The sequence below is a fragment of the Cottoperca gobio genome, chromosome 18 (genome assembly GCF_900634415.1).
Source record: "Cottoperca gobio chromosome 18, fCotGob3.1, whole genome shotgun sequence".
NCBI classification, from domain to species: domain Eukaryota; kingdom Metazoa; phylum Chordata; class Actinopteri; order Perciformes; family Bovichtidae; genus Cottoperca; species Cottoperca gobio.
The window spans coordinates 12,166,089-12,187,479 of record NC_041372.1 but is presented as its reverse complement, the minus strand read 5'-3'; the positions used below and the strand labels follow the sequence as shown (position 1 = coordinate 12,187,479).

At 39.2% G+C, this 21,391-nt stretch overlaps 2 protein-coding genes and 1 long non-coding RNA gene across 3 annotated transcripts; 1 reads left to right on the top strand and 2 right to left on the bottom strand.

Annotated features, from left to right (window-relative positions):
• Nucleotides 1-916: 916 nt before the first annotated feature.
• Nucleotides 917-2,495, bottom strand: LOC115023895 (uncharacterized). The gene is made up of 3 exons (XR_003834056.1): nt 2,203-2,495; nt 2,060-2,110; nt 917-1,395 (listed from the first exon to the last, which is right to left on the bottom strand). It is a non-coding gene; the product is annotated as an uncharacterized LOC115023895 (long non-coding RNA).
• Nucleotides 2,496-2,736: 241 nt separating this feature from the next.
• LOC115024010 (CD48 antigen-like) lies at nt 2,737-4,246 on the bottom strand. Its single transcript, XM_029455384.1, is given in 4 exon segments — nt 2,737-3,086; nt 3,455-3,652; nt 3,655-3,741; nt 4,171-4,246. Coding segments are annotated over 4 exon segments (696 nt in total). The 3' UTR covers nt 2,737-2,751.
• A 4,571-nt stretch (nt 4,247-8,817) lies between these two features.
• LOC115024073 (Fc receptor-like protein 5) lies at nt 8,818-15,614 on the top strand. The gene is given in 17 exon segments (XM_029455465.1): nt 8,818-9,066; nt 9,421-9,525; nt 9,631-9,663; nt 9,876-10,136; nt 10,795-11,049; nt 11,282-11,551; nt 11,820-11,953; nt 11,955-12,093; nt 12,280-12,582; nt 12,962-13,228; nt 13,638-13,901; nt 14,285-14,407; nt 14,521-14,536; nt 14,631-14,722; nt 14,873-14,923; nt 15,114-15,173; nt 15,565-15,614. Coding segments are annotated over 16 exon segments (2,313 nt in total). The 5' UTR covers nt 8,818-9,066; nt 9,421-9,488; the 3' UTR covers nt 15,573-15,614.
• Nucleotides 15,615-21,391: the final 5,777 nt, after the last annotated feature.

Genomic DNA, 21,391 nt, shown 5'->3' with positions numbered 1-21,391 from the left:
TGTGAAAGGGCCTTAACAGGTCAAAAACCAAATAGGTTTGCTTATGCAGAACAATTATTTGCGCAATGTTTCTTATAATGCCAATGAAGCTGAACCTTGGATTGTATTTGAGCATGTTAGCATGCTGACGTTAGCATTTAGCATAAAGCACCGCTGTGCAGCCTCACAGAGCTGCTAATGTGGCTGCTAATACCCAAAAGGAAGTTCATGAAGAAAAGATAGACACGTCTCACAAAACAATCCTTTACCCTGGTAAATTAAGGTTACATTTAAAGAAAACAAATTATATCTAGACAACAAAACAAGCTATAACAAATTATATGACTGGTTTTCAGGTGATTCATGAAAACTTGTGTTCAGTATTTGGTATCCTGTGTTTGCAGAAACAATTCTGCAGATATTCTTCATTGACTGTAGAATAGATGAAAAATATTTAGGGAGTTTGCTGAGGGGTGATATTAAGTATTAAATGTGTCAACTTCCATTTTAAGAACTTTTCATACAACATGCACTCCCATTCTCCTCCCTGTCACAATCTATTATATTTCAAACATCATTTTCCATTTAGATGAAATTCCTTTTCAAGTCATCCCTTTAAACCTCACTGACTATTTACGTGGTAAAAACCCTCGACTGTATTAACATGTACGCAGACATTTCTTTCAAAAGGAGAAGTGACACTGGCCAGTGAATCATTATAGAAACAGAACAAAGATATAACAGGCATGTTTCAATAACACACCCTGACCCTTCAGAAAAAAATCTGAAACACGAACCAGATGAGTTGAATAGCATTCTTTATTTCACATATTTCTTATATTATGCTTAAGATACATGCAGTTTTTCTTTACATATTGTGTAGAAGAAAATAGCACTTAAAATGGAAGTGAAGCAAAAAATATTTATATGCATCTGTAGTTTGCTGACATGAAAATGTAATTTAATGTAAAAACGATACTCACAGGTATACAATAAAAATAAAGGATAACACACAGTCACAATAGTGACTTACTATTTAAGATATTTGACCAAATGCAAGGAAAAAAACATATTAAATGGTTGAAAATAGTCCAGAAAACACTTTTATCCAATGATATTAATGAGTTAATTTATTTACTGATGCATCTGCAAATAGATTTGATCAGAAAAAACACTAAGCAGCAAAGGAGACCACTTTGCACATTGTGGTCAGTGTGAAAATAACACTGAGAGGATTATTTTAAAACACACTTCTGCTTATAACACAATAAAAGAACTGTATAAGATAGAGGATAACAAATAGTCCACTTCTTTTCTCCATGATATAGAGCGGACTATATGCAGTTGAGTTGAGGACAGATTAATGCAGCTGCATTACAAGTGATGTTTGTTGATGATGCACTTCTCTTTATGGACCTTGAACCAAATCAGAGAAAAAAAACAAATGAAATATATAGAAGATATTGGTGTGGTGGAAACAAGCAACAATAAAGAGGGGGGGGGGGCTTCCTCAGAGCCTCTCATTTATACATAGATACAACCTTCGCCTACAGATCAGAGATAATTAAGTGTTTAATCATATTAAACACGTCACATTTGTAATACCACTCGTGTAATACTCGTGTACTTTATTACAACAGCCAGACTATGACCTGGCTGATGCCCTCATGTTGTACTTTGTGTTTTACTACTTTAAATAAAAGTATGAAAGACATTATTGTGTGTGTTTGGCTCCAGTATGAAAACACCTCTATTTATTGGCAGCACGAGAGGATATAAAGCAACACACTGGTGGTCAGAATGAGAGGGTGAATGTCCTCTTCACAGTTCCTCTGATAAAGAAGTGTTGCAGAGATAGCCATATATAGACAGTGTTAACAACAGTGTGTGCAATTAGTATAGTTTGTAGGAAGGCTGTGCACCCATATGTTTCAGTATTTTGTGCACTTGCGCTCATTGTCTTTGAGATGATTCGATGGAAATGTGACATTACTGTAATGACTTGAAAATAAGAATGTTTTTTAAGCACTAGAATTTAAGTTATTAAAAAGCTCCTCGTTAATCAAAGTTAATACTGTACCTGTTCCAGCATCTTCAGAGCCTCTCATTGTTTCATAGACACAACCATCACCTACAAGATAATCAAGGTAAGCTCATATTAATGAATGTTTGTGAGTGTATGAAAACAGTCTGTCAGTCGGGTTTACAGGATGGAAGACTGACCATGGAGAAGAGAGGAGTACACAGGCTGTTGAGTTTCATCTTGGTTGACTGTTTGAGACTGAGCGACCCTGAAACATGTGTAATACAATTTAAAAAGGAACAAAAAACTTATGCAAAGAACATGCATCGTATATTACTTCTGGTACGTTGGATGTGTGAAGAGTTTCCCAACCTGTTACAACATGGACCTGAGAAAAAGAAAACATTTTGTTGTTGTTGTTGCAAATTAAAGCACTGACTTCAGAAGCAAAGTGTTACCCATTAATCAGCGAGAGGAGTTCTTACCCTTTGACTTTGTATAGAAAAGCAGCAAGAGCAGCAGAGGAGTTATCAGTAAAGTTCCAGTAATCAACCCAAAAACGCACAGAAGAGGAGATGAGAAGCTGGGCACTGCAATAACAAATAAACATATCAATACACTAAATGACACTTTCTTTAAAAAGAATGTATAAAGCACTTTACGTGAATATAATTGAGTTACACTGTAAAATATAATACATGTCTTAAAGATACAGGTACATCAGTAAAGTAGTTCATATTTCCATTTCTTTACGTGATTCTTGTGGGTCGCTGCTGCACTTTATTCCCTTCTCTGCACAAACCTGTTTCTGGTGTGTTGGACGTAAAGTTGTCGCACTTCACTGTTACCAACGCAGACTTCTCACTGACAACATTAGAAATTGTGCAGGTGAACTTGGTGTCTCCGTCCTGAGGTGTGATGATGTAACGCTGCCTGGAGCCACTTCTGGTTCGGTTCCTCCCGGTCCACTTGTAGCTGACACTGCTGTCAGCGGCTGCAGTGCACGCCAGCAAAACTGTACAGGATTCGTTGCAGGTGTGCCAGGTGGAGTTGGAAAAGACGACGGGCTCTTCAGTTATGGGCTCTAATGAGGCAGTTGGGGAGAGAAAGAGTAAACATAGTTATAGTCGTGGAGCGTCAGGAGTGTGAGGGGGGTTAGTTTCTCTTTTTCCTTTTTCCAGCTAACTCTGTAAACTAATCCACCTCCCGCATATTCTCTCTTATAATATAATATGTGGCACCTACCCTCTATCTATCTATCTTTTGAAAATGTCTTTTGAGGGGAATTTCTACCGTGTGTTCTTGCTTGTCAGAGTAAATTGTTGCGTGTTAACAATAAATAATAGGACAGTGGCATTTCAGTTCGGACAGATTCTTGGTTTGGGAATAAATCACTTAATTCATATTAATGCTTTTAAATTAGAAATTAGAACAAAAACAGAGAAATCTTACCATGAACTTGCAGGGTGATGTTGACTATTTCCCTTTGTTTGTTATTCACTGCTGAGAGGAAATAGAAATCACCAGAATCTTGGAGAGTCAGTCCTCTCAGTGTTAAACTGAAGTCTGTGGGGTTTAAAGATGATCTGTCTTTGAAATCAGGATTTACAAATCCACCCGCTGTGTCTGCAATAAGTGACTCTCCATGACGACCCCTTCAGGTGGTAAGCATGACGACAACTTTACAGTGTCTCCAACCTTCTTATGGAAGACAGTTTGACAGCTGGAAGCCTCCACATCTGAAACACAAGCAAACGACACACTGTCACTGCCAAATGTCAGAGCGAAAAAGAACCAAATGACCTGCAACCATATTCTGTAGGCCGAGTATGCCGTGTGTAAAAGTACTTCACATCAAGTAGCAGAGAAAAGCATTAACTGATATAAAACATAACACGTTTGATAGGGTCACCACTGGTGGTCACAGAAAGGATTTAATGTACAAATAAATAAATACATTTGCCAAGGTTTTATTTTCAAGCTGCCAAAGACATAATATAAAAATAATAATACTAATAATAATAATATATATAACATTTTAAAATACATTTATTTTTATGGTTTTAGTTTTTCAGCAGTGCTATTTACAAAAACTACAATAAGGCGAGGCAAAGCAATTTAAACACTGCTTAAAACTGCACAGCCGTACTGAGCAGAGGTGTACGGACCTTGGATGGAGACCCCGATCAGCAGAAGAGCACCGTATGTAAAGAAGCAGCGGGAGGATGAGATACAAGCAGCCATCTTTGTGAGGAGAGGAACAACGTCTGTTTCCTCTTCTGGTCTTTCAAACTCTGCTGTGACTAGTCAGAGAAACTATCGATGGGCTGAGAGGAAGTAGAACATGCAGTCTGTTTAGGCCTAATAAAAAGATGAACAAATTCGAGTTAATAACAGATTTTTAGTTAGATATTTACAGCCTGCTGTTTTAAAATAAATTGAAAAATGTACCATCATACTCTTTGATATTTGAAGGTGAATGTTAGTTTTTCTGCATCACACATAAACCCTGGTAATTGCTAAATGTTGCACCACACCCTTCATACTCTTTATGAAAACTCTGAAACACAAACCAGATTCATTCAAAAGTGTGTATTTTATTATTGGACAATAATATTTCTACAGAGTGAGAGTTATATTACTCCTTAAAATACTTCTTAACATCCACATAAATCTCAATGTAATTATGATACTCATGAGTACCTTCTTTAAGCATTAATACATAGTTGCCTTATTTAAACAAACATAACATTATATCCCCAAATTAATGAAAACAAGTTTGATTCTAACATTGTTACATAATATTAAATAATGTTAGTTAAACAAATGAAACATTATGCATTCAGGAACTGAAAGCAGAGTGGGGCTCCACCATGTGGCTGAGAACCTGCAGACATGACAAAAACTCAGTTTGGTTCAAAGTTTACTTGCTGTATATTGCACTGAACAACCAAAATGTATTTCCTTTCATGCTAAAGTACGGTTATAAAATGATTTTATAATAATTTACATATATGTTCTTTTTAACACTTTATATATAAAAAGAAAATTGTTGTTGTCCATGCCCGACTTTAATAAGTGAAGCTGTATTAGACGAGACGTTTACCCCAAAATACATCTGTGTCATCAGCGTAAAAAAGTTGTGTTCAAGGAAGAGGACATCAACAATCCAATTTACAGACTGTAGATCCCACTTTTGTTAAAGTGGTGAACCAACATCAATCTTCTTCCACTCTGATACAGAAATGTACAGATGTAACTGTTTGAAGGGTTCCTTGATTAAAAGCATCAACTATAAATGTCTCGGGTTTGTTGGAAGCCATCAGAATACAATGCTGCAATATACTACAACATAACGCGTTCCTAACTGGTTGGATATTTTCCAGGTAAAAAACGTTTAAAACTTAAAGTAATACTGCAGGCACTCAGTGACTTTACAATATAACAATTGTGATGTGGGGGTCACATGATTTGTCAGGCTATCAATACAAAATCATTTTCAGGTCCTTCCTGTGACAGATGTGATCATCTACTGCTGAGCCTGAAACTGCCCGAGCTTTAACTTATAAAAAATAAAGACAGATAATCAGATCATGAAGTATACATGTACAGGGCAACCTTAACACATTAATGCATCAATCATTTCTACTCAAGTAAAGATGTTGAAGCCAATGCTATATGATGAACATACTCAACAACTGCTTTAGAACAGAAGTTCAGGGAGAAAACAAAACCAAACTGCCTTCATAAAGGTATGAGACAAACAATAATGAACACAAACATTTAAATGCTTATACAAGTTAAAAAAGACTGAAGATAACAAACTCCATTACTGACCAGAAAAGACACAAATATAGCACAGGCGTGTCAACACTTAACACATGAATGTTGTTTTCCACGTCTCTTATTTTGCTGATGATGCACTTCTCTTTATGGACCTGAAACAAAATCATACAACAGAATAATATGTACTTGATACATCAACCTTATAAAGTTACCAAGGCTGTTCCCAGTTATACTGAAGAATCAAAGACATCTTGACATCCTATATTGACTTTAATTTGAACTGCATGCTGACCTACAGGTATATGAACCTCTAGTGTATTTAATAATGATCACATGATACAGATTAATTAATTTCGTCCTGTGACACTTTTACTTTGTATACATACAAGCTGATTTGTCATATTCATAATATTTAACGATGTTGCAGATGATTTGACTATCCTGGTGAGCCCTGTCCATCCTGTGAATGAGGGAGATTCTGTTACTCTTAGCTGCATATGGAACACAGAACAAACACTTTCCAATGTCACTTTCTACAAAAATGACAAACTCATCCAAAATGATACCAGAGGGAAGCTAATTATCTCTACAGTGTCAAAGTCAGACGAAGGCTTCTACAGGTGTCAATACTCAGGAGAAATGTCACCACAGAGTTGGATGTCAGTAAAATGTGAGTATGATTGATACAGCCCGTCTTCGTTTGTGTCATGATCTTGTTTTCTTGTTTTATTTTTTTTAAGTTCATTCTCCTTGTGTTATGTCTAAGTGTACTTCCTGTGTGTGTTTTCTCTCCTTTTGTGATTGTTGATTTGATCCTCCTGTGTCCATTCACCCTGCCCTTGTGTCATTGCCTTTCTCCCCCAGCTGTGTCTCGTTCCCTTCATTGGTTTCTTTGTGTATATATCTCTGTCTGTCTCATTGTTCCTTGTCTGATCGTCATTCATGTTACACCCATGTTTCCTCGTGCTTCCTCGTGCTTCCTCGTACTTCCTCGTGCTTCTCCGTATTACCTAGTGATGGCGAGATGAAGCTTCATGAAGCATTGAAACTTTCCATCCAATTGGTTCACTCATGGGCTGAAGCTTCATGGTGCTTCATTTGCTCTACTGTGCCATCAAGTGGACAATACATGTAAAACCGGCAGAGTGATTACATGGCTTTGGTGTGTGAAGCTTTGAATTTAATAAAATAATGAATTATGTTTGTGATGCCAATACATAAATTATGGACTTATTAATATGGTGTCTGTTAATCTTAGTGGAGTCAAAAGGGAAAGTGGAGACAAATTGTGATGGGAATGTGTTTGTGTCAAGTCAGCATCGAGGAGGTGTTGTTGTTGTATCCAAGTTCTTTTGAATACAACGGACACTTCACCTTTTAAAATACCAGAAATGAGAAGAAAGACATTAGAACAAGGGATCACATTATATTACATGTCATATAGCAGACGCTCTTATGCAGAGCAACTTACATTGAACTAAGTAGTCTCCCTGGAGCAACTCAGGGACCTTGCTCAATTAGGTGAGATCAGCTCAAAATGTTCCCAGACAGGGAGAAATCTCCTCTTGCTGGTTCCATCGCAAAAAAAGAAGTTCAAATAGATTGCAGACAAATGCGCAATAAAGTCCCAAGTCCACAAATTGTGAGGGGGGGATCAATTGCAGTTCGCTCCCCCTTATATTTTGAATGGTACGCCAAACACGTCAACCAGTTCCTGAATCATTCACGTGATACGGCAGGTTCGCGAGACGGAAGGACACATCACTAGTGCTACCTCGTGCGACCTCGTGTTTTCCTAGTTTGTGTTTTATTTGTAAGCTTTGTTAAATAAAGCTCTCTTTTTGTCAAAATCGTCTTGCGTTCTGCATTTTGGTCCTCACCTTTTCCACGGCGTGACAGTTTGTCTATGTGTTCTCCAACAGCCATAGCTTAATCAGATGCATAGGTGTTACTAATGACTCTTTAACAAGTTTAACAAGACAAAGACGGAAGACTTTAGAGTCAAGTTTACGCTGACGGCCAATCACAGTGAGCCTTATTGAGGAGTCAGCAGCCATCAAAGACTGAACTGGTCTGACTTGCACTGTTTTGGAGCTGGTTGCTCGTTGCCACCTGGTGGCTGTATCGAAGCACTGAACGCGTTGAGCCTTCCGTTCAGGAATTCTGATTCTGAAAACCTTTGAAAAATCTGTCTTCAGATAGTTCTTGGCCAAGTCGGGTTTACGCCTTCCTTACCTTGACCATGTCTCTGAGCACTGAACACCTTGTACTTCTGGGCACCCCAGGTAGGTTGCAGTTCTGGAATATGACAGCACTGGAGAATAATGGGTTCCTAGTAGCTTCACGTTTGATTCTTCTCAAATCTTTGGCAGTTCATTTGGTTCTTTCTTTCTCAACACATTTCTTGCGACACTGTTGACTATTTGCAATAAAACGTTTGATGGTTCTGTGATCACGCCCCAATATCTTAGCAATTTCAAGAGTGCTGCATCCCTCTGAAATACTTTTTACAATTTCAGATTCAGTTAAATTTCTTTGTTGGTCCATTTTGCCTGAGGAAAAGAAGCTGCCTAATAATTATGCACACCTTGATCTAGGTGTTGATCTCCTTAGGCCACACCGTCCCTCATTACACAAATACACATCACCTGATATGCTTAAATCCAATACATTCAAGTTTATACAGCTTGGAGTTGGAAAATATGCATAAAAATGATGATGTGGTCAAAATACTCACTTGTCTAATAATTGTGCACACAGTGTATAGTGCGCTCTATCATGGAGAAAAGAAGTGGACTATTTTATCCTCTATCTTATACAGTTATTTTACTGTATTATAAGCAGAAGTGTGTTTTAAAGGAATCCTCTCAGCATTATTTTCACACTGACTACTTGCAATGTGCAGTGTGGTCTCCTTTCCTGTTACTCGGTGCTTAGTGTAATATATATATATATATATATATATATATATATATATATATATAAACAGTATCTCATGAGTCCACTGCCACACTCTGAAGAGTTATTGAATGCTAAAAAAACAATAATTGTATTCTCTATGACAAAACCCAGAGTCACATCTAATGTAACAGTCTTTGGCTCTCTTCAAGTTCACTTCTGTTAATGACACTATTTCTGTTAGTTAGCACAGTCACTTCCTGTGGGCGAGGTTGTGACAGCTTGAAACCAGAATTCTGTGTTGAGATACAGCACTGCAGTTCAACATATTTCATATATAACAAGGTCCCAGTTGGATGAGAGAGCCCATGGATTACAAAGTGAGTATAACACCTGCAATGTCATCTGTATTCTGTAGAGTTAGGCTCTTTATTCCTTCTAGAAGGAAACCTTTGACTTCATGCAGCAGCCTTTAGAGTAGCATCGACAGTTACTGAGCCTTTGTGAGTAACAGTAGTCAACAGGATGATCAAATCTGTCATGAAACAAGTGTAAATATGTTATCTCTCCACTATAAGATATGATTCAATGGTATTTTATTTCTTATATATGAGCATAAAATATGCTGTTAAAACCGGTTTAGTTGTGTGAGCTTTGTGTAAAAGGTAAGGAAGCACAGAACGTATGAAAAGAAACTTCCGATCCAACATCTCATTGCACTTGTTTCTCTGCAGTTCCTGCTTCTATTAACTCAAAGTGGAAGCATTTCTCAGAAGCAGAGTGGCGCAGTGTGGCTGTGAGGATGGGACACGCTTTGCGCTGTGTGCTGGCGTTACTCTGTGAGTACTTGTTGCTAAAACCTTTTAAATGCCTGATGTTATGATATATTTAATAGATTCTGTTAGTTTGTTGTTCTCTGATATCATTTCAAACTTTTATTTTAGCACTGAATATACTCTATTGTGGACATGCTCAAGGTAATTATACAGTTTTCTTTTTTATATATCTTTATTCTTTTACATACATCTTTAAAATATATATATATATATTCACTCAAGACGATTCGCCTCTTACTGCAACTCTTTAAACCACATCCTCTTTCTGTCTCTTCTCTTTTGTTAATGTATGATAAAGACTTTGACAATAAAGAAAACACATTTCACTCGATGCAACTTGTGTTGGTTTCTAGATGCTGTGCTGAACATTGAGCCGAACTGGTCCACTTTCTTTACCGGAGAGTCTGTTACCTTCATGTGTGGCGTTACGGGAGTAAAAGACCCCAACTCGTATTACAAAATCTATAAGGCTGATCAACGAGATGACGACTACACCAAAAACGAGAACTATACATTACAACCTCTAGCTAAAGACTGGAGTGGTGAATACCACTGCTTGATGACTCATCTGGGCTCAACTAAAGAGAGTAACAAAGTCTCTCTCACTGTATCAGGTAAGTGATCAAAGCTTTACCACCAAGTTCAAAAGAGCACTTATTTCTTTATGAGCCATGTTGATATGATCACCCAGTTTAGGTTAATATACAATGTGTGTTTTTATCTTGTGTAAAAACTGTTCTGAGATTTAGAAAGCTGAAGGTTTGAGCAGCTCCACTGATGCTGTATAGGCAGCTGTACAACTGTAACCCGGTGCTGTTGTGTGAAGGACCAATGATCATATAATCATGAGCATTACAATGAGAAGAACAAGATGTGCAGGGTTCAGCTGTTCACATCAAGGCATTTACATAATGAGAATAACGCTTCACCAACAAACCATATGTTTTACCCCTTGTGAGAGATGAATACAGGACCTTCCATTCTAGAAATGAACCTGCCTAATGTGCAATGTTTCCTTATTACTGATAACAGTGATGTATCAAACAGACAGGTGAGTACGGAGCCTCCTTCAGGAAATGTGTTCGTTCATAACTGAGTAAACGTGTCGTGATTTATATCAGTAAAAGTGTACTTCGACTTCTTCTGTCTCCAACTTAATGTCAAATTCTAATTTAGTTATAAACATAAATCACAGATATGTTGTAACATTTGTTCACACATGTTCATTTAATTGAGCTGATTTACTAAAACAAGGAACCATTTGTGTTACAGACAAAGACGTGATTGTGGAAACACCTGCATCTACCTTGTTTGAAGGAGAACCAGTGACTCTGCGCTGTAGGCATCGTACCCCGAGAGAGGGGCAGGATGCCGTCTTCTACAGAGACGGATCACCTATTGAAGTGGACACAAACCATCAGTCACCCATGAGATCAACAAACACAGTTCAAGTGACGTCAGATCGGAGCTCTTACATGTGTAAATTTGAGGACGAAGAATCTGAAGCAATAACTCTGAAAATGGAACGTAAGTAGTTTTCATACCACGGACCTGCAGACATGTAGCATTCAGAGTAAAGCACAGGGCCCATCTGTCTGCGTTGTCTTGGAGACACTGGTTACTCTACTTTAATAATGTCCACAGATTTAAAACAGGGATTTAATATCTTCTACAAATTCATTGTATTATCTTTGACCTGGACTCATTCACAGGGACAATAATAACCATTTGTATTCATTTGTGTTCTCCATTAAAACAGCACAACCAAAGGCCCAACTGAGCCAAGACGATCATGTCGGGGGCAACGTGACCCTGACCTGCTCTGTGAAGACATCATCTTCATCTGGTTGGAAATACTTCTGGTACAGAGGCAAGAAAGCCTCTGAAGCCCTGACCACACAGGGTGTGGTCTTCCACTCAGATGCAAAGATCAGTGTCTCAGAAGGAGGACTCTACTGGTGCAGAGGAGGAACAGGAGACCCCGTTTACTACACAGAGTACAGCCATTCAGCCGGTAAAGAAGAAATCTGCTCTTTGTTTGAATTAAAATTAAAGGCTTAAGTAAACACTTGCAACAAAAGACACCTAAACATGAACTTAAAATACTGAATCAAACACTAAACACACAGAACAGAGACAGTTTGTTGACCCGGCACACACTTGTATCATGCTAGTGACACACGCAGAAATGAATACACTATATTCATGAATAAGGATTAAGACGAACACTAAAAACATTTAGTTTGATGTTAAACCTTTTCTCACTCTTGTGTTTGGGGCTTCTTGATCACGGACAGTCACAAACAAGGCTGTTGTGACCCGACGACCCAACTGGCCTGAAATATACAGAGGAGAGACGGTCACTCTGACATGTGACATTAAGGACGGAGGAGACACTGAGTGGGAGTATAGCTGGACAACATCCAGTAGCATCCACACCACCAAGAACACATGAATACATGATTAGTAATGCTGAGTCATCACACAGTGGAGACTACAGGTGTAAGGGCACACTGAAAGGTGAAAGGTCTACAAAGTGGAGTGATGCAATAATACTGAGAGTATCTGACAGTAAGTCATCACTCATCCTTTTTATTTTGATAAATGTCAAATATATTCAATGTTACTATATTTTAAGACAGTAAACCTTCACATTTGTATTATATGTTTGGAGATGGAGAAAAAACGTGGGATACAAATGTTACCAACCAACAATACATCATAACGTCTTCATTCTGTGAAATCATTCTCCAACAGATAAACCTCGGCCAGTCCTCAATGTGTCTCTGTCATGGCTGAGCCCTGGAGCCTCAGTAACTCTGACCTGCAGTGTTGAACATCCAGCTGCAGGATGGAGGTACTACTGGTATAAGGCTGTTCCCAAACTGTCAGACAACTCCTACAGCTCTGAGCTGCTACCTGGCAGCAGCACTGGGACTGAACAGGATTCCTACATCGTTCATGGACAGACACACACAGCAGGATATGTGTGCAGAGCTGGAAGAGGAGATCCAGTGTATTACACTCAATACAGTCAACCGAAGTTTGTCTGGTCTGGAGGTAGGTCTGTTTTTACTTTTACATTCTTGCACAAAGAAGAAATGCTACTACGTTACATTTTTATTTAGAAGTTAATGTTTCAAAGTATTAATTTTTTCAAAATCCAGCTTGGAATACAGTTAGGAGTCAAAAGTTTGGACACACACTCTCATTCAATGTGAATGTCATGTTGTTATCATGTCTTACAATTACATTTTATTTTCCATATGTCGATATTCTTTTTAATCCAAAAAATCCATCTATGTTTGCTTGTTTACTTTTCTGTCTTTTTTGTGATCCAGATGGAAGTTCTGCACTCAGATGGCAGTAATGAACCACAGGTTCCTCTACAGTTTGCATAAACATAAACACTTTGTTTGTCCCCTCTTTATGTGTTCAGATGTTCATTCAGCAGCGTCTCTCTCAGTGAGTCCTGACAGACTGCAGCACTTCACCGATACGTCTGTGTCACTGAGCTGTGAGGGAAACTCTACTGAGTGGAGCGTGAACAGGTTCTCAGAATATGGCAACCGGGTTACCTGTTCAGTGTGGGGGACAATGACTGGATCCACATGCAACATGAACCGTGACTGGACTAGTGGAGTTTACTGGTGTGAGTCTGAAACAGGACAGTTCAGCAATGCAGTCAACATCAGTACAGTACTCTGTGAGTTTTAATTCATTTACAAAATGAGTTAAAGTTGATTTGTCTTTTAACAAACCTTTAAACAAGCTCAACAGCTTTCGTTATTCCACTGTCATTTATCTCAATTATCCAAGAAAGATGTGTTTGGGTGGAGTTATCTGGCATCAGACTAGACCAGTCTGTAGCTCACTGCCACAACATTCACATTGCATCCCAACATATACAGTGTAATGTGTGATGGAGCTGTGATTCTCATGTGCATCACTAAATTACCTTTTGATCATTCAAATGCAGGTATTTGCTCAGCTACTGTGTGCACCTGTGGAATAAATGATATTTCATGTATTCTCATCATTGTGACTAAACGTGTTGCATCACCTGCATCAGCTGATCTCTGAACAAAACTTCTCACTCTTTGATCTTTTTACAGCTGACGGTGTTATCCTGGTGAGCCCTGTCCGTCCTGTGGCTGAGGGAGATTCTGTCACTCTTGGCTGCAAGTTGAAGACAGAAAAAGTTCTTTATAATGTGGATTTCTATAAAAATGGCAAACTCATCCAAAATAATACCAAAGGGGAGCTGACTATCTCTGCAGTTTCAAAGTCAGATGAAGGCTTTTATAAATGTAAAGGACTTAAATCTAAAGATTCACAATACAGTTGGACGTCACCAGAGAGTTGGATGTCAGTAACATGTGAGTAAGATTACAAACTGTTTCTTTGTAAACTGTGTTACAGTCTGAGATATAAATATATATATAAAAGAAGTAATAACTGAATTATAAGTTGGTTTAGTTTCATATCAACTGTTTGTGTCAGAGAAATAGTTTTATACAGCTGGGTATTCTGTAATGAAACACAAACGTGAACACGTGAGCAGCAGTGAAAGGAACGTGATGTGATCGTCATGCTCGTGTATCTGAGTTCATGTGTTCTAATACTTGAGTATATGTTTATGATTAGTGTGTGTGTATATTCTGTAGAGTGATTGTTTCTTATTCTTGGAGTTTCATTACTGAGACTTGATCTATCTGAGGAAAGTGTTATATAACTAAATATTAATAAATGTTATATATAGCAGCAGCGTCCGGGCCTGTAGAAAGCTCTCCGTCTCCTGTGCTGTGGATCGTTGGGCTGCTTTGTGGAGTTTCTTTTCTGATCATGTTCCTGCTGTTTCTGTATCGCTGCAGAAAGTCAAACGGTGAGATCCTTTCCTTCTGATATTAGATTGATTCTGATGTAATTACATGTAATATAGTAACAATAGAACAAAATACAATATTAACAGCATTTTCCTTTTCTTCTTTTTTACAGATTCATGCTTTACCAGGTTGGTACAACTCTCTCTTCTCTCCCTCTGAACATCACAGCAGTAATATGTTCCTTATTAAATCCACTGTGTTTACTACATGTTTTGGGCCCAGCAGGTCTCAGAGCACCAATCAGGGCCCTGCTACAGACCACATGATCAACCAGGGGGAAACTCAACAGAGAGAGTATGCTACTCTTCTCCACGGTCAGCCTTGATCATTATTATCTAATGATTTATCTTTAACTCTAAACCTATATTTTCAGTTCCGGTTAATCGTTTTAGAAAATTATGGAATTCATATAATGGGATTAAAACGATTGATAAGACTGCGGCCTGATCTTCGCTACTCTGTAGGTGATGCTTGTCTCTATGAAACAATCCAAGGGCCCGAAGAACCTGAACATGGTACAGTATATACTTTGTGTTTAACATGGAGCAGCCACTGAAAATAGATACTTTTGTGGATGTTAGGTGTCCAAAGGTGTTTATGTTGTGTGAATTACATGCAAAGTTTGAGGTGCTTTTGTAAGACAACAGTGCCTGAATAAAGTACGGGAAATGATCTTTTAATACAATCATCTGATCCTTCTCACAGGGGAGAATAACGAGCCAGAGGAGAGCGAGTACATAAACGTGACGATGGAATCAGCTGCAGGTAAAGTCAAGTACAAAAGACTTTGTACTACATATACATATTCATATACATATACGTATAATGAAAACGCCTGCCAGTGTATTTCTTTGATACTACCACTAAGATTCACCAATGATCAAATCCAACACAAGCAGTATATAAGAGCTTTTACACTTTTTGGTTATTTTGATCTTTGTCTGTTTCAAATACAGAATGTTGTTTTTCAGACGTTTGATTTAATGAAAAAATACTTAAAACTCATAATTAATAGATGGCACATTTACATCTCGTCTCACGAGTTAGTTGGCACCACCATAGATTGTTGTTTTCAAAAATATTCTTGAGTAGAATGTGAGAATATACCTTTAATTCTTAAATAACCTTAAATCTCTTTTTCCTTATGGTTTTCCAGATCAATAAAAACATCTGTGTGGACGACACCAGTGGAATGGAGGACAACATGAAAAACAAAGCAACCAATTAAAAGGGCCCCAAACAGCTACAGATCTATTGTGATGTTTAGATATTACAAATATTTGATTATGTTACTATTCTAACTTACAAAATGTCCCTAAAGCACTTAAAAATATACAACTCAGCTCTATACTTACTGTGTACTTCTACTTTAGCGTTTACTTTTTACACATTTTTACATTTACACTTTATTTTGTATAGTTAACCTAACAGCAGGTCATTTAAAGGAACTTCACATCATTGCATATATTAATTCAAATGTTTGTATCGAGTGTTTGCGTTTTGTATTTCTTTACTTTGCTACAGTTTAATGTCACTTTGTTTTTTACAACTTTGAACGCAGGCTGCTTCAAAAAGCATCAAAAAGAAACTGTTTGAATTATTTGAGATGTTTGATGAAAAAGCTTTAGACATGTATAACATTTAATCATTAATATATTGTTTTAATGCTTTGATAGATACTGTATGGATTTAAGTTTCACTTGGATATATTTAGTATGTTTTGTTACGTTTTCTTTACCAGTTTATGCATCAATAAACTTCGTCGGAAAATGTGTGTATTTTTTAAAGCCACACACTCGTCTTAAATATGACTCAAACTACAGTATTTAGATTTGAGCAGTCTGGTTAAATCTTGTCTTACTGCACAAACACATTTACAAAACTACACATTTAGGAGACGTCGATGCTCGACACACTCACGATTACATAGAAAGAGGAAATTATTAAGAGTGACGGGAGTTTGAGACATCTTTAGTAAGTAAATAGAAATACAGAAATTGTGTAATCATCACTAAAATAGAGTGAAACTTTATTAGACAACAAACTGACACAAAAACAAAGGATTTAAAAATTAGAAATAAAAAAGATGAATCATCATTATTGCCAAATGTGTTTGGATGTCATATAAAAATAAATATATAATCATAGTTGATCATTACTGTTAAGATAGACTTAATGAACAATGTCTTATTCATTAAGTTTACAAATGATATATATCATATGTTCATGTCTGAAGACATAACATGAGGTCCATGCTCTAAGGAAGTTAAATGGGGCCTCTCAAAGGTCATGAGAAGATGTCCTCCACATGGCATAGATTGCCGTGGTGCCATAGAGTCTGGACAAGTCAATGATGATTGAAAGGTTGGGTGTGTCAGAAAGTGTGTGCGTTCATTTACAGCTCCTATTTAAGGATGAGTTTCTCTTCGTCAGTTGGGACACTACACGGTTGTGCTTGGAAGCAGGTAGTGTTCTCATTATTATTGTTTGTTGTACAACAAAATAATAGTTAATCAACTAACCCTAGCCTTCAGGCAAAGAAGAATTCTGACGCACTCACAAAATGACCCCAGCACACAGTCATCCTCACACACATTACTGACACTCTGTCGCTCTGCTTCTGAGCTTCAGCTCGGCACAAACGTGAATCTTCTGCATAAAAGGAGACAAAAAACTAAATAAGTGTTTTAATGGCAATTTCATGACCGAAAGAACAAGATCACGGGTAAATGCGGCCGAAATGGGTTTCTCAGACGGGTGGCTGGCGTCTCCCTTAGAGATAGGGTGAGAAGTTCAGCCATCCGTGAGAGACTCGGAGTAGAGCCGCTGCTCCTTTACGTTGAAAGGAGCCAGTTGAGGTGGTTCGGGCATCTAGTAAGGATGCCACCTGGGCGCCTCCCTAGGGAGGTGTTCCAGGCACGTCCAGCTGGGAGGACACCCCGGGGAAGACCCAGGACTCGGGGGAGAGATTATATCTCCTCACTGCTGGGAACGCCTCAGGATCCCCCAGTCGGAGCTGGAGGATATGGCCCGGAGAAGGGAAGATTGGGGTTCCTTACTGGAGCTGCTGCCCCCGCGACCCGATCCCGGATAAGCGGTGGACGATGGATGGATGGATGGATGGCAATTTCAGCTCAGACTTACATGTTGACCTCCTCTTCCTTCCTTTGTGCATAACAAGTTCAAGTCAATTTAGAAAATAATGTAAATACTGAATAACCAGAAACATATACATATACACACATACAGTATGTATCTTTTATTGTATATATAAACATGTATTTGATGTTTATACAGTATCTTACACACAACACTTCAATGTTTTTATCTTACATACAATAACTCAGAAACCAAACGTTTCTAAAAACACAAAGAAAACTGAAATATTTGGATATAAAACATTGCTGTCGCTTCATTAGGTGTAGGCATCGTCATCTAGAAGTTGGAGTTTGATTGACATCTGATGGCGTAAGTATTGCATATTGTCCTGATATCCTGTATACTAACTGCAAAAAACATTCAACTTTGCACAAGTAATGTCAGTGTTCAATTTGGAAAATGAAGAAAGCAAATATTCTTCCAAAACTGTAAAACTGAATAAATAGAACAGAGAACAAGAAGACAATCACCTTCAGCAGGTCCACAGTGGAGTGTATCCAGCACTAACATAAAGAGACATATTCATTCAGACATCAAACTCACAGAAACTGTCAAAATGAGAAAAAACTAATGCATTAAAAACAGCTTATGTTTCACAAATGGCAACTGTGGCTGGATAATGTGCAAATATCAAATCCCTATTAAATATCAATCCACATTATTGACACAGTCCTCCACTCTGTAGTAAATTACCAGGCAAAATCCTGCCTTAAAAAGCATAAATATAGTAAATTAATACAGCAGGAGATCATGACTGCTGAGGAAACTGTGGCAGACTGAGCAAGACTAACAGGACACTGTGGGGGGGAAGTAGTTCCATCTCAAATCAATGAGCTCATTGGTCGTCTGCACAACTTCTAACAATAGACTCTAGAATCTTCCCTTCCCGTTTCAATTTGACATGAACCCTTGTTGCTCAGGCAACGCAGATACAACTTAACTGGACTCTTGACCAAAGTCTCTGCTTAAAAATACCGAGTCATTTTACTCACGTCACATCAAAGTGAAGACAACATAGGAGCGGCACAGCTACATTTATGTATGGCAGCCTCAGATTAGTGTGGGACAGACACAGAAATGTAACTATTAACATGTGTGATGTCTCTGTGCCTTTTGTTCCCATTTGGTAGACAGAATTGTGTATTACCTGACGCTCCTCATGCACTTCTACTGTATAAATGATGTGTGTTTCTGTATACTCCGAGTCAGATATGTGTAGCACACGTGGCTGCAGGTTATCTGTCCTTCCAGCTCACATTGATTTCATTCTGTTAAACACTACAAACTCTTCATTAAATAACACCAAAGCTCTTACTTCTATATTTGTTCATTTCTTGACAGAAGGTGATTCATTTTTGAATTACCTCAACATTGCTAAGATTCCTTTTTTCCACTACTACTGTACAACCAGAGAGGAAATAAGCAAGAACTCGTCAGCATGAGTGAATTAGTTCCTCTTTCCACATTTGAAGTGTTGCTGTGAAGTGTTGCTCACATTTAAACAGTGTCAACATCACACTGATACCAGTGTTTCACACAGTAAGCTGTGAAATCCAACTTCAGTCCAAGTGGCAGAGATCAAGTTCACAAAGCATACCGATAGATAATATCACCGTTAGAACGTGTTCAAATTAATAACTGACCGGTTGTGAATACAAGTACAGAGAGAGCTCTGACACCACTTTAGTAAACAATGAGGAAATGGACTGATAGGATCATTTAACAAATGTTGACATCATGATCAGACACAGAGAACACAAATATAATATGTGCAAAATGGTATGAAAACATGTGCTCGACAGTAAAACACAGTATGCAAGTAGATATAACTAGAATGTAGAGACGGTCACACATAATGTGGATTCCTGTGATGCTTTCCTGGGACTGGGACCAGTGGTTGCCGTACCTTCTCTTTGCCTATCGGGAGGTACCACAAGCTTCAACTGGGTTCTCACCTTTTGAACTGCTTTATGGACGGCAGGTGAGGGGGCCCCTGGATCTTCTGAGAGACTACTGGGAGGATCAAAAGCCATCAAGTGAAAACATTGTGGCATATGTGGTGAAGATGAGAGAGAGCGTTTGGAGAAGATGGCTGCCCTTGCAAAAGAGAACATGGCCACTGCTCAAAAGACACAGAAAACATGGTACGACCAGAAGGCAAGAGAAAGAGTGTTCCAACCCGGGCAGAAGGTGCTGTTGCTTCTTCCTTCCAGTGAAAGCAAGCTGCTGCCAAATGGCAGGGCCCTTATGAAATCACAAAACGGATCTGTCACGTATGAGATCCATATGCCAGATCGGGGTAAGAAACATTAGACATTCCACCTTAACCTGCTGAAGGAGTTCCAGGTTCCTCCGGAGCCCGTTTCCCATCAGCTTTTCGTCCAACCAGTGAAAGTGGAGGAGGTGGAGGAACAGTTTTTCCCAACCAGCATAGCAGGGCCATGTCCAGTAGATGTAACGCACCTCCCATCTGTACAGCAGGAGGAGATGAAAGCTCTCATGGACCCAGAGCTGTTTCAAGAGAGGCCAGGTTTCACCAATCTTGTCCAGCCTCAAATATACCTCAAAGAGGCAGTGCCCAGCCGGAAGAGGAGCTACCGCATTCCTGAGCGGTTAGTGCTGGCCTTGAACAAAGAGATTGACTTGATGATGGATATGGGAATCATTGAGGTGTCCAAAAGTAAATGGTGCAGTCCAGTTGTGTTGGTGCCAAAGAAAGACTGCTCCTTAAGATTCTGCATTGACTTCAGGTACCTCAACAGCATCTCGAAATTTGATCCATATCCGATGCCAAGAATTGACGAGTCGACTTTGGATCTGAGCAAAGGGTACTGGCAGGTAGCATTAGCACCGGAGGCCCAGCAGCTGACCGACTTTACCACACCTTATGGATTGTTCCAGTTCTGGGTGATGCCATCCGGTCTTTATTGTGCGCGCCTGCAACATTCCAGAGGCTCATGGACCAGGTCTTCCGTGAGGTTTCAGCATTCTCGGCAGCATACCTGGACGATGTGGTGATCTTCAGCCAAACTTGGGAAGAGCATATGTCCCACCTGCGACGGGTCCTCCACCACATCAGGGCTGCTGGGATGACCATCAACCCCTGTAAGTGTGTCTTTGCCAAGAGAGAAGCTGAATACCTGGGATACATCATTGGAGACGGAGTGATCCGGCCGCAACTGAGTAAGGTGAAAGCGATTAGCTCTTACCCCATACCACGAAAAAAGGGGTGAAGTCCTTCCTGGGGCTCGTTGGCTGGTATCGCATATTCATCCCTCAGATGTCAGAACGAGCAGCTGTCTTGACCGACCTCACAAAGGCATCCGCACCAGCAAAAGTCCACTGGAATGAAGACTGCGACGGAGCCTTCAAGGACTTGAAGCAAGCGATTGGAAGCAAGTCAGTTCTTCAGAGGCCCGATTTTCATCAGCCGTTCACCCTTCAGACAAATGCCTCCGGGGTAGGCCTTGGAGCTGTGCTGTTGCAAGAGGTTGAAGGTGAGCTGAAACCTGTTGTGTTCCTCAGTCGGAAGCTGCCAGACAGAGAGACTCGGTACTCTACGATTGAAAAGGAGTGCCTGGCGATGAAGTGGGCCATTAATTCCCTGAGATACTACCTGCTGGGGCGGCAGTTCACCCTGGAGACGGATCATCGAGCTCTCCAGTGGCTGCACAAAATGAAAGATGCAAACATGCGTATCGCTGGATGGTACCTTGCCTTGCAGCCGTACAACTTTACTGTTAAGTACCGGCCAGGGAAGTCCAACCTGGTAGTCGATTGTTTGTCCCGGAGTCCCATCTGTTGAGGTTCTGTGATTCCAGGGG